A 13,311-nucleotide genomic window follows, 5' to 3' on the forward strand; every position below is an offset into this window, starting at 1 on the left:
AATCTTTGACTCATCGTTTATGGGCTTATGTATGGCTTGTGCTGTTGCCCTTGTGTGTTACACCCTTGTGCCCCCTAGACTTCACAGACAAATGAGGGGTCATAACAGTGTAATGAAAATTGCAATGTGATTACAGTAACATGATATTAATAGATGGTGTCAAAATCACCCAACTTTGCTTCTCACAGAGTCTATTGACACATTCAGTAGCTGTCAAAGTATAAATATTAATTAGTCTCATCATACAGCAGCTACATCAGCCACAATTATAGTTACAGTCAGTGGTACATCAAAATGTACCAAGAATTACAATGAATTATTTTTTGTGTAAAGTTTTACAAGCATAGGTGAAGCTTTAAGTTGCAGAACTTAACACAAAGGATGTTATTAAAAGCTACTCAGTGACTGTACTGTCAACTTAGCCAGCAGCTTTCAGATAAACTCCTCTATTTTACCAAGATGCAAACAGCACAGGATAAATGCAAGCAGGCCTCTTTGCACACTGTGTGCACAGAGGCACAACTGGTTTCCTGTTGGTGACCGGCTTCAAATAAAAATGTGTGAACTCAGACCAGGCAAGATGTATGTCAGAGAAACCCAATTCTCAAAAGTACTTTTAATATTTAATATCTCTGGCTCTCTTCTACAGTGTGTTTTTGTCCTGTCTTCATCTGCTCGCCCTCAACTGGTTGCGGCAGATGGCCACCCCTCTCTAAGCCTTATTCTGCTGGTTTCTTCCAGTTAACACAAATCTAACCAACCAACACGACAGTAGACATGATCACGATTACCTGCTGAAGTTCAAACTTAGCATTCAAATACGGAAGAAAGCTGATTTTGTGGCTGTGAACGTGGCATGGTTGTTGTGGCATTAGTTACTAGTTACTTCTTCAAAAAAGTAACTGAGTTAGTAACTGAGTTACAATATTTTAAAAGTAATAACTCAAAATGTTAGAAATATTCCAGTGTTAGAAAATCAGCACTGCTCAGTGTTAGCCATTGTTAATCTTCAAAACTGACTAGGTTACTTTTAAACATATAACACTGTCAAAAGTGTTAATTTAACACTCAACAGTGTTGTATTTAACACTCAGAGGTGTGGACCCATATAGACACTCTCTAGTGTTAATTTAACTCTGGAGATTTTGCTGTGCACTTGTCCTGACAACCCAACAGAGTGAACATTATTGCCACAAACTGTCACCTTCAAGCATGAGCTGAGAGTAGCTATGTGTCTCTCCTGTGCCTCCACCCAGACCCCCCACACCTAGGCTATGGAGTTGGCTTAGGTTTCTCATTACTCAGCTTGTTGCTTGTGAAACCTCCAATGGTGAATGTGCTGTGGTTGATAAGTCACCAAAAATCCTCCATTACCACGTTCTCTTCATCTTATATAAATAAATAAATGTAAACAAATTGAGTACAATACTATTCCTTTCAAAGTAAATGCCTTAGTAGAGGTTTGCACACTCTGAGTGCTTCTCGTTTCATTTTAAGACCTGAACATTGGAGGCATAACACCAAGACAACTATTGTAAATATCTCACATAATGGCTCCCTCCATTGACACATATAAATAATGCTGCTTTCTTTGGGGTTTTTTTTGGCCATTTAAAGCTTTGTCTGACCATATTCTGTTTAAAGTGATTTTATTGAATGTAGTTTTTATTGCACTATACCTCAAAGGCCCTAAATGTATTAGAGGAACCCAAAATAAACAGCTCTTGACAATAAAAGGTTTTTTAGGGTATTTTACACTTGCTGTAACAATAAGAATACTCTTTATCATCAACGCTTTCTTGGACTGACCTATTTAATAGTTAACAGTTTTACAGTAGTCATCTACAAGTTTGAAATCTATTGCAGTTTCTGACCTCATCACAGTATCAGTCCATGTATCCATTTAAAAATAAATTGCTGGTTGAATTTAACAAAACTTGGCTAAGCAAGTGGACAGATCTGCTTATAAGCAGAAGCTCTGAAACTGTACATATTGATAAGATATGGACAGTCACACTGTGCTATTGTTTCACACTCTAAACATCATGCTTCCTGTGTCACATGTCACTGGCTGTGTAGCAGGAAGGTTAGGACGCAAAGACAGAAGTTAAACTCAAAACAGCTTTATTGCTAAATGAACAAAAACTAAAATACAGAATAGAATAATTCAATCAAGGTAGAAACAGGAACTAATGAACTAGGTTTACTTGGTAGGACACATGAACAGCAGAACACACAGCAAGAGGCACACTGTCTAGAGGAAGAACAGAACATGAAACTAAATGAGACTGAGGCCATACATAAACATATAGGAAGATGAGGGAACAGGCAAGAGGTGGGAGTACAGACACTTATCCCAGGCTAATGAAATAAGAGAAACAAAACAGAACACAAAGCACAAGGGATGGCAAATTAAAACAGGAAATGACTAACATTAATACCTAGACTATGACATATGAGCTTGACACAAAGACAGAAAGGTAAGGAAACACAGAAAAGGCAGAACCAGACAGATACACAAGGTAAGCAAGAAAACGCAGCAATAAATAAACCTGTCCTGCAAATATATTGTTACAGTGTAGCAATAAGAAAAGAAAAGTACACAGTATGAATCAGTGCTGTTGATTTCAACCAGTTGCAACAGTGTTTAAATTCAGTTTAGTACAAACAGTAGTTTCTGGTGGGTTGATTATTTCTATTTGCAATTATGTAATATGTATTTGATTTTAGGCCAAAAAATGTCTCAGATTAAAAGACTACTCTACTTACAGTTACAACATTTGTTATATTAGTTTCCACAGAATACAAATGCTCAGACCTTCTCATGGCAATTCAGTGTAAGCTGTGTAAATGTAAAACATGATTAGTGAATAAAAACAGGAGATACGTGTCATCTAAGTGTTATTTTCACACGCACAGAGATGTGAAATGTCAGTAGATCAAAGTTGACACTACACATTGCAAGAAGTAGAACTTCTCATTTCAACCATCAGAACAGAGTTGTCTGGATAGTCCATCGTTTGTGGGACAGCAGAGACTTCAGCTTTTAAAGTTTTCTTTTTCTTCCAAGCAAAGTAGATGAAAATCCCAATTAATAAGATAATTCCCATCACTGCTCTCAAACCACATAAAAGTAAGGAGTTATCTGTTCAGAGACACAAATATCACATTAAATTAGAGCTTTGACCAGGTTCACTTATGTATAACTGAGTTACCATTGGAGTAAGTGATACTACTAGAGGATTGATTCCTTACCTAGAGGAGTGTCAGAGACACAAGTGCATATCCTTTGTTCTTTGGAGACACTATTGACATGATTTCTCACTGAGCAGACCAGATGTCCTGAGACGTGCTGTTTCAGAATAATGTTGTTACTCTTATTATTTCCAGAAAGGAGCTCAGCATCTGTCAGTGTGCGTCCATCCAGACTCCAGCTGTACTGAGGACTGTCCCCTCCCTGAGAGGAGCAGGACACCCTCATCTCTCCCTGGGACAGACACTCAGAGACCAGCAGGACAGAGGACACAGGAGCTGAGAGAAACACACACAGATGAGTTTTGATATTATATGTCAGAACTGTTCATTCTTAATAGTATATAAGGAAGAGAATTGTAGCCACAAAATACAGTTAAATTTAGAATTTTCTATTAAATATTCAAATTCAGTCTAATCTAATCTAATCTTATTAATAGCAACAAATCACAACAACAGTTGCCTCACGCTGTTTATGTTGTAAAGTAAAGGACCATCTATACCACACAGAATATGAGATATATTATATAAGATGATATGTTATGTAGATTACCCAAAATAATGTTACATTTACAGGGCTTAACACATTTATTAGGCTACCATCTAATGCAACGTTTATACCACACGTGCCTTAAATAAACATTATTGATGATTAGCAAATATATTTTTTATGTTTCTATGATTTTTCATGCACCAATATTTATTAGCCCTTTAATCCAAATTATATTTTAAACACTATAAAGCATTTATCTATAAAGTTTAAAATGTTTGATGTTTTTATACATTTGTTAAGCACTATATATAATAATTGTAGTCATTTCTTGAAATGGAAAAAATTACCTTGAAAGATCAACTTGAAAGTCCACTCATCTGATTTTCTTCCATCTGAATCAAATGTTTGAAGGGTATAATTACCATGCTCATTCCTGTTTAGGCTACTGATCCTAAATGTTCCATTACTAGGAAAAAATAGAAATTTGTTCTCTGTGGTATCATGAAAACTCTTATTGTGTTTCACATCCAATATTTTTAATGAATCCTTTAACAAGTGGTATCTAGATATTTCTGAGGTGCTGTCCATCAGCTGGATGTCCACAGTTCCTCCCAAAGCTCCATAACACTGAGCTCCATCCTGTCTGCCATCACAGTAAGTTTCCACACCTGCAAATTCAAAAAAATATTTTTGTGAAAAAAACAACAACAAAAAAAAAAGATATTAAGCAGCACTGAAGCAATTAAAAAATAATTCTGAATATTTCACTCACAGTGGGTTAATTGGTTATAACGTGTAAAAACAAGGTATTATACCTGGCATTGTGTCTTATATGTCACAGGTAATAGAGGCACCAGTACACGGTCACTGCAAACATGGTCACTACAAACTTTGCAACAAACTTGCAACGTTACAGTAGTAAAGACCAAAATTTAGAGATATCTTAACAACTAAATATACCATATTTTCAGATCATAAGGCACACTGGATTATAAGGTGCACTGTCCCTGAACGGGTCTGTTTTCATACATAAGGCAGATAAGCGTCAGATAAGTCAATTTTGCTCAACTCATTCTTCTTGCTTCTTCCATTTCCGTACCATTGATTCATGAATGTTGAATCTTCTTTCAGCTGCTCTATTCCTGTGTTGTTGCAGTATATTAATGACTAACCTTTATTGTGGATGGGTTATCTCAGTTGTTCTCCTGACTGAAGTTTGGTCTGTTTATAGCATCCTGCCATGCGATTGCATTTGTCCGAATACCATCGGGAACCCTTACATTAACTTTTATTGAGTGGAAAAAAGTTAGCATTCATCCTCTAGCTTCACTGTGTTTATGTTGTGCTAACATAGCTGTGTCACTAGCGATCATGTAGCAAATCATTATATACCAACCAGCCCAACTTTAGTAACCCTACAAAAGTCACTGCTGTTTAGTTTTCTGTTTTCACCTATGTTGGAAGTGAGAGCAGTCCCTAGTTTTATACTTGAAAGGTTTCACATCATTACTCTATGTAATAATACCAGTGACAGGCCTACATCTGTAATTAGAATCATATGAGACAAACACAATATGAGTTTATAATAGTGTCAAATTGAAGGCTTCAACTTGATAGCTATGTTCATGTTTCGTCTTTTTACTACTGCTATTTGCAATTCATTTTATTTTTTATAAAATTTTTGTCCCTGGTTTTATACTTTGAATTTTGATTTATTGTATTATTTCATTATTTGATCAATTCATGGAGTCCTTTAAAGCTTTCCATTATTTCACAAATGTTTGTAAAAGTAGGCTGCATGGTGCTTGATTTAATATGCCTGCGGCAATGTAACTGAAAACACCTGAATTCAAATATTAAGAGATGCCTTTGTCTATATACACCATTTATATAGTGTACATTACCAGTGTTGGTCAAGTTACTTGAAAAAAGTAATCAGTAGCTAATTACTGATTACTTCCCCCCAAAAGTAATCCCATTACTTTACTGATTACTTATGGGCAAAAGTAATTAATTACTTAGTTACTTTTTAAAAACACAATTTACAACCTGAATAGGTGATAAAGCAATAGATCTTTCAGCCCAATTCTACTTTTTCTACATAATCCATCATACAAAATGTAACCAAATGGAAAAGTCTCTTTTTAAAACTTGTTTTATTAGTTTTAATCTTTTAACTTTATGCATCTAGCAAAAATTTAATTATATGCAACATTCTCTGACTGGAAGTTACTGCCCATCTCTGTACATTACAAACGTCACAGCTGTTTAGTTTCTCTCTTCATTTATGTCGGAAGTGATAGCAGAGCTGTACGTCTTAATTTGTTTACGAAATCTTTCAGTCAGAACATGGTATATCCTGTTTAGGTGGAAACTAGCGAGCTAACTCCCTGCTAACTTCTAACTCCATTAAATTTAATAAATTCTGTTTTCATGGATGCCTCGATTTTTAACTTAATTGTTACACCTGGTAAAGCAGCAATGCTGATCATTATATTAAAGATGAAAGCATTTAGAAGGTTTTTAACTCCCAGTGATGGCCCAGTGTTCATTTATCTTTAGGACCTGAACAGACTCCGTGAGACTCCTGACTATGTTATCCATAATGCTCCGACAGCAGTGCGGCTTCGTAGCTTACCAAAGTCGTACTAAAAATCTTTTTGACAGATTTTTGAGAACGGTTTATCACATAAAATTGGTTCGAGGTCAGTAAGCACAACCAGAATTCATACATAAGGCGCACCAGATTATAAAGCGCACTGCTGATTTTTGAGAAAATGTAAGCATTATAAATGTGCCTTATAGTGCAGAAAATAGAGTACTACTAAAGCAATTTGGTAAGTAAACAGTGTATAATATGTCACTTTTGACAACTACAATTACGAAATCATGGCAATAAAATTTTGAATAAACCAAGCTACTTTTTGTACCTTACGAAATTTTAATTTAAAGTTTTAACATTTAGTTGGAAAAGTAAACATCCTTAGATGTGGGAAAAAGAAAATAGGTAAAAAGATTCCATTATGAGGTAATTCCATTTCAACCACAAAAACTACAAGAAGAAGAAGTTGAAGAAGAAGTTGGTTTTGTGCAGCAAGGATGAACAAAAACTGCCTAAATTCTAAAAATTAATGCACAAAGTAAAGAATTTCTCCATTTATCTGCAGCTATATTTTTTCCAGTTAAAAACTTTAAAAAATATATCACTCAACACTACTGCATCATACCGCTACTGTAACTGATGAACACATTAGTCATGTTGGAAATCTGTATTTGCCAACATGACTATAACTCAGCACTGCTTGTTTTTACCTTAAGTGCATACTGTAAATAAGCTGAACTTATAAACAAATAAAAGACAAGAGATCCTTTGGCTGTTTTCAAGTAGTCAAATGTACTAACACATGCCATGGCTTCAAAACACACTGTTGATATATAAGATTTTTACATTATAAAAGTGTTGCATCTCAAAAGCTGAAAAACTCACCCTGAGCAACTCCCAGTAGAACAATCATCAATCCAAGCACAGCTTCCATCTTTTCTCACTGTTCAATGAGTGCTGGTACAGTTTTCAGCTGTCCGAGTGATTCCTTACATGTGATAAGTGTAAATAGTAATCATCCACAAACATCAGTGGAGATTGTAGCAAAGAGAGCTTTCATTTAATATCCAGGCAACTTTAAATCCAAGGAAAACTTATAATGAATTTTATTTTTGTATAAATTTATCATAAGTGTAGCTCAACCTTTAAGCTGCAGAACACTAAAGATAATATTATCATCGATTCAGTGACAACACTTATTACCCCAGCTGCTGCACATTTCAAACAATTAAATACAGCTCACCACAGAAATGATGCAATAATAGCATCATCAGTAATATAAAATAATAATATGATATCAGCATCACCTACACAAACACAGCTTCTGTTTTTCTTCTCCATTCAGCCTATTCAGCAGGCAGCTTTCAGACAAACTCTTCTATTTTACCAAGATGTAAAAAGGCACAACCTACACTGACCATGTTTCCTGTTGGTGGAAGAACGTGTGAACACTGACCAGGCAGGATGTGACTACAATAGAGCTGCAAAGAGAGACAAAAGAAAGAAGCTGCCTACCAATTTAATGAAAAACAGTCAATTATTTTTACTTGTCAAACCTTGAAACACTTTCACAGGCATTAATGATTGTTGTGTTTTTCAGTGGTTTTGAAATGTACCAAAGTTCTGTGTGTCAAGGTCTCATGTTAGGTTTCGCCATAAAAGGAGACATCAATGTCATTGCACAGCAACTGTTACCATCACTGCACACAGAAAGAAGTGAAACACAAAAAAAGTGTCACCATTCAAACCACAAATATGCATGTAGCTTTTATTACACAGAGCCTCTCAATAACTCTTCTTGGTTATATTGTGCTCCTGCTCTATGTTTATGTCTATGTTTAAAATGTAGACTGATGAGCACAGGACACACAATGCTTTTTGATGTTTTATTTTTTTGCCTTTGATTTTTAATAAAAATAGTTTAGGCAATGTGGGTGCGTTCAAACTATTACATCTGTATATCATACAGTATTTTGAAGAAAATAGATGCTGAAAGAAGAAATCCAAAGCAGAATATGTGTGTGGAGATTGAAATATAATCTCTGATATTATATATTAGTTGCCTGGGCAGATCAGGAAAACCACAGCTTTTTCATCTTCTTTTGTTTGCTCCCTCTAGAGGTCACCACGGTAGATTATCAACTTCTGCAGGCTTTCTGTTTTCCTCCTGCCTGGCAGCTCGATATTCAGCACCTTCGATTACACCTCTCCAGTATTTAAAAACCTCACCACATGTCTAAACCCTCTCAGACTTGCTTCTCTAACTTTGTCTCCAAAATCCTCAACCTGAGCTGTTCCCTCTGATATACTTATTTTGAGTCTTGTACATTCGGGTTACTACCATTGAAGATCTTAACATCCAGATCCAAACCATAAATCATAGCATGTCTCACTCTTCTTGCTATTCTTCTGTCACCCCTGACTCACTCAACAAAAACATAGTTAAGCCAAACTGGGTTTGAAATGTAACATTTGATTTTAAAACCTGAACACTGAATTCATAATGGAATCAGCTCAATTTTTAGATAATGGCGCCCTCCAGTGATTAAGAATTATACAGCTTCAAAGCATTTTTGCACTGATGTTTACAGGAATATCATAAAAACAATGCTTTCCCATATTCTGTCATCAATCTGAAATTTGGAAATTACACTTATTAAGTTTTGCCAGATTATTTGTTCTGAATTATTGCAGTGACATATTTGTAGGTGGCATCCTCACAGGGGTCAGGTAGGTTTGAAGTGTGTGTAACAGCTTAACTAAATTGATATTACAGTTTTTATTGATTGCATTTGCACAATTCTCACAGCAGAAATGTTATTCTCACCACTCTTAATACAGTTCTGAAATCAGTAACACATTAATCATTCTCATCATTTTCACACACTGCTGTTGTTTCTGCACATACTTCACCTCTAAGATATTTGTTACTGTTCTGTTACAGGTTGCTGTTAACACGGCCCCTGACACAAGTGATATGTGTTTGACATATTACCATATTTGACATGATGCAACGTTCACCATTTATCCAGATTTGTGACTGGCACCAGCCACCCCAACCCTAACCTGCCTGTGGGATTCGTGTGTGAACTTCCCCATCGAGCAAACAGAAATTAAACAAAGGCAGGTCACAGAGTAAGTCTGGTCATGTCCGCAGTTCTTATCACTTACTTTTTCCTTTCCGTCACATCATCTTAAGTAACAAACACAATGCATCGCATTATTAGGATAAGCTAATTAGGTAAGTTCAATTAAACTAATATTTAGATGTTCTTTAGTGTTGTTGTCAGATCTCTGTGTTTTACTCACAGACTTATATAAATTTTGCATATAATTTATTTACTTCAACTGATACAAACAGATCCAGAAAAAATATGTTTGTTTTAAACAAATATTTAAATTCTTTTTGTTTTTGTTTTGCTTCCTTCTGGAGCAACTGTGGACCTTGAACTGATGGGCAGCAGCTCAGAAATATTTAGATACCAGATGTTAAAGGATCAATTCAAAGTATTCACTAGGAGAAACAAAACAGTTTTTCTTAATATGATAAAAACTGAGCTCTGTTTATTCCCAATAATACAAGGCAGCTTTATTGTGCTGTACAAACTTGGGTGTCAAAACAGGGAAACAGAACATATAAACTGGGATGGACAGAGTAATCTAACTAATCAAGAAATGGGAGAGAAGGGAAACACAGCTGGTACTAATTACACAGACCAGACGGGGAACAGAGGCTGAACATAGAGTAGAACAGTCAAAATAAAACAGGAAGTACATGACAGACACAGAGACCCACACTAGATACTGAACATAGGGAACACTGAGTACAGGGACAGGAGTGACATGAGACACTACTGACTGGGGAACAAGACAAACAGGAGGACAGAACTAAACATAGACTAAACATGGGGGCACCAGAACAAAACTTAAAAAACTAGAATTACCAGAGCAAAGAAAGACTAGAGTGCTTAAACAGAAACCAAAACACTAGTAATCATAAACCATGAAGTCACAGATTAATAATAATAATAATAAAATAAATCCAAACTCTGGGTCACTGACCCAGGACCGGACAGTCATGGTTTGGCCTCCCCAAAACTTGCAACTCACCATTATTTAAGCAGTGTAGGATCATCTTGAAAGAACAGCAGAAATCACAGCCAACTTTCAAAGAAGAGCGTCGAATGTCCTTGAAGAACCCTGGATAACTATTCCTGAAAGCTACTTAAAGAAATTACAAGAAGATTTACTTAACAGAGTTCATACTGTGTTGAAGAATAATGGTGGTCATATCTGATATTAAGCTGCTAGAATTTCACTATAAAGAGCCAGAGAGAACGAGGGAGAGATTCAATAAAGATTTTCAGTCCAGAGTATATTATTTGATATATTCTACAAATGAACAAATGTTACAGTGTAGCTGTACGTAAGGAAAATATATGAAAGCCTGTATTTTCACATAACATCTTTGGTAGAGAAAGAAGCGTTATCTACTTTGTTGCGATCGTGGTTCAAGAGTTGGGAGTTCGTCTTGTAACCGGAAGGTTGCCGGTTCGAGCCGCGGCTCAGACAGTCTTGGTCGTATGTCCTTGGGCAAGACACTTCACCCGTTGCCTACTGGTGGTGGTCAGAGGGTCTGGTGGCGCCAGTGTCTGGCAGCCTCGCCTCTGTCGGTGCACCCCAAGGCGGCTGTGGCTGTATTGTAGCTTGCCATCACCAGTGTGTGAATGGGTGGATGACTGAATGTGTAAAGCGCTTTGGGGTCCTTAGGGACCAAGTAAAGCACTATACAAATACAGGCCATTTACCATTTTACTTTGTGACATTTTTATAAAGTTCTCTTTAAGAACACTATTTACACATTAATTCCTAAAATCTATATGCTCTATATCAGGTTAACAGTTTAATTTTTATATGTAAATATGCCACAGATGTTTTCTGATGACAAGCAGAAAAAAGGAGAGACTACACCACTCTAACCATGCTGACAGTTTCTTTGTATCTAGTTTTTCATCTTCAGATTCAACATGACTGTAGAGTTAAGCTGCATAAATCTTATTCTGAGTTTCTGTATTTTGATGATATTTGAATTGAGACTGAGCTTGTAATACAGTGTCAAAGATCTTCTTACCTAAAGGGTTCTGTGGTAAACTGGCTCTGAGCTAATTGAAAATACAATTAAGTTGACAAGATGCAGATCACGTAACTTCCCTAAATGACAGAATATAATCAATATTGTTATTGTGATCTCTATGATAAAAAATCAACACAGTCTGAGATTCAAATATATGATGCTGGCAGGTTTTATTGTGTAATGTTTCTTGAGATGACATACATTATGAATTAATATTACATAAATTTGAACTAAACTGTTGTAAACATACCACAGCAGATTTGATGATTCATACATGAACATGCTTTTCAGCATACTTTATTGACACTTTTACTCTCTCACGGTTGCTGTCACAAACACATGGCTGCAGCTCTACAGCTGCCAGCCACACACATCACCACCAACAGCAATGACAACAGTTAGAACACAGACTTTAAGCTGGTGAAGGGTGATTGCGGATGCTGTTCAGGTGCTCCCTCTCCTGCAGTGACACCACTTACCACAACCCACCACAACCGTACTTAAATAAGTTAGGAAATTATTTTTGTTTCGACTGTAAAATTTATTGTGCAGATATCAAAGAAAAAATACAACTACAAAACTTTAATATAACGTGTTCTCTTCTTCTGTGACTGAAAAGTCAGCTGTGGAAAAACTTGATTAACTCCAGCTCTGCTATTTTCTCTCTTTGCTTCACCTGCCACAACACCAACATTAGCATAGACTTCTTGGCCATCTTCATTCTCTGCAGAGCAGCAAATAGCGTCAGTGAATGATTAAAGAATTTTTCATGTTCTATGAAACTGTTTGCTAATAGCCAAAAAATGTCACTGTATGGAAAAAGCTAGTTTTACCACAAAGATGCAAAATGATTCACATTTTACATAGATAAATAAATAAATAAAACATGACTTTTAACGTTCTTTTGGGAGCTTTAAGCTTTACAAAGCTGGGCAAAACTGCTTTCCAACACTTTGTGTTAAAGGTAGGTGGTAAACAATACTTGCATATTTAACCGACACATAACAGATATCAATAAACTCTTAGCAAGAATAATAAAAAAAAACTATTTAAAAGTGCTCAATTATTCTGTTTATCTTCTTAAAAAATGCAAAAAAGAGCGACCTGAGTAATGGGAGAAAGGAAAAAAAAGATGTTTGTTACCGTTTTGTTTTAAGCGTTTGTCATTTTGCTTTTTCTCTGAGCAGATGATAACTGCACCCACAGCTATGAAAATTACCAGAGCTGAGAGTCCACCACCAATCAATGACAAATTGCATGTTTCAAAGCTAAAAGACAACAAAAGATGAAAAAACTGATTTCATTGGATCTACTTAGTTTTCACTTACTAATCCACCATGATTCATCACTGATGGCAGTTTCTTTTCCTTACCCACAGAACTCTTCGCTGGTTCAGTACACACAGTGTTATTAGTTTTATGCACACACTCTGATATCTGTGTCCTGATGACTGAAGTGCAGTTACTGAAAATAAAGCCTATGAGCAAAGAAACCCACGTAATTTGTTAAAGATATACAAAGTGAGCATATCAATTGCTGAGTGATTATCAGATATTATTTACAAAGACCTCCCTCACCACAGGTAGATATCCTCTCTTCTTTGAAGACATCACTGATGTTATTACTGACTGAGCAGACCAGAGTTCCTGAGACGTGCTGTTTCAGAGTGATGATGTTACTCTCATTATTTCCAGAAAGGAGCTCAGCATCTGTCAGTGTGCGTCCATCCAGAGTCCAGCTGTACTGAAGACTGTCCCCTCCCTCAGAGGAGCAGGACACCCTCCTCTCTCCCAGGGACAGACACTCAGAGACCAGCAGGACAGAGGACAC

At 36.2% G+C, this 13,311-nt stretch overlaps 1 protein-coding gene across 1 annotated transcript; it reads right to left on the minus strand.

Annotated features, from left to right (window-relative positions):
- Positions 1-3,235: 3,235 nt before the first annotated feature.
- On the minus strand, positions 3,236-7,715 carry LOC102196194 (T-cell surface antigen CD2-like). Its single transcript, XM_005719954.1, has 4 exons — positions 7,659-7,715; positions 7,233-7,335; positions 4,093-4,413; positions 3,236-3,531 (listed from the first exon to the last, which is right to left on the minus strand). The coding sequence occupies exons 2-4, from the start codon at positions 7,279-7,281 to the stop codon at positions 3,236-3,238; spliced, it is 666 nt and encodes a 221-aa protein (XP_005720011.1). The 5' UTR covers positions 7,282-7,335; positions 7,659-7,715.
- Between the last annotated feature and the right edge of the window lie 5,596 nt (positions 7,716-13,311).

Source organism: Pundamilia nyererei, unplaced genomic scaffold, assembly GCF_000239375.1.
Source record: "Pundamilia nyererei isolate P.nyererei 1_Seehausen unplaced genomic scaffold, PunNye1.0 scaffold00001, whole genome shotgun sequence".
Lineage (NCBI taxonomy): Eukaryota > Metazoa > Chordata > Actinopteri > Cichliformes > Cichlidae > Pundamilia > Pundamilia nyererei.

Excerpts from the sequence above, each read along its gene's own strand:
- LOC102196194 (XM_005719954.1), bottom strand. The coding sequence starts at position 7,281 with ATGGAAGCTGTGCTTGGATTGATGATTGTTCTACTGGGAGTTGCTCAG. Across the intron at positions 4,414-7,232 it reads TCTACTGGGAGTTGCTCAGG|GTGTGGAAACTTACTGTGAT; the intron begins GTGAGTTTTTCA and ends TTGAATTTGCAG. Across the intron at positions 3,532-4,092 it reads TTTCAAGTTGATCTTTCAAG|CTCCTGTGTCCTCTGTCCTG; the intron begins GTAATTTTTTCC and ends TGTTTCTCTCAG.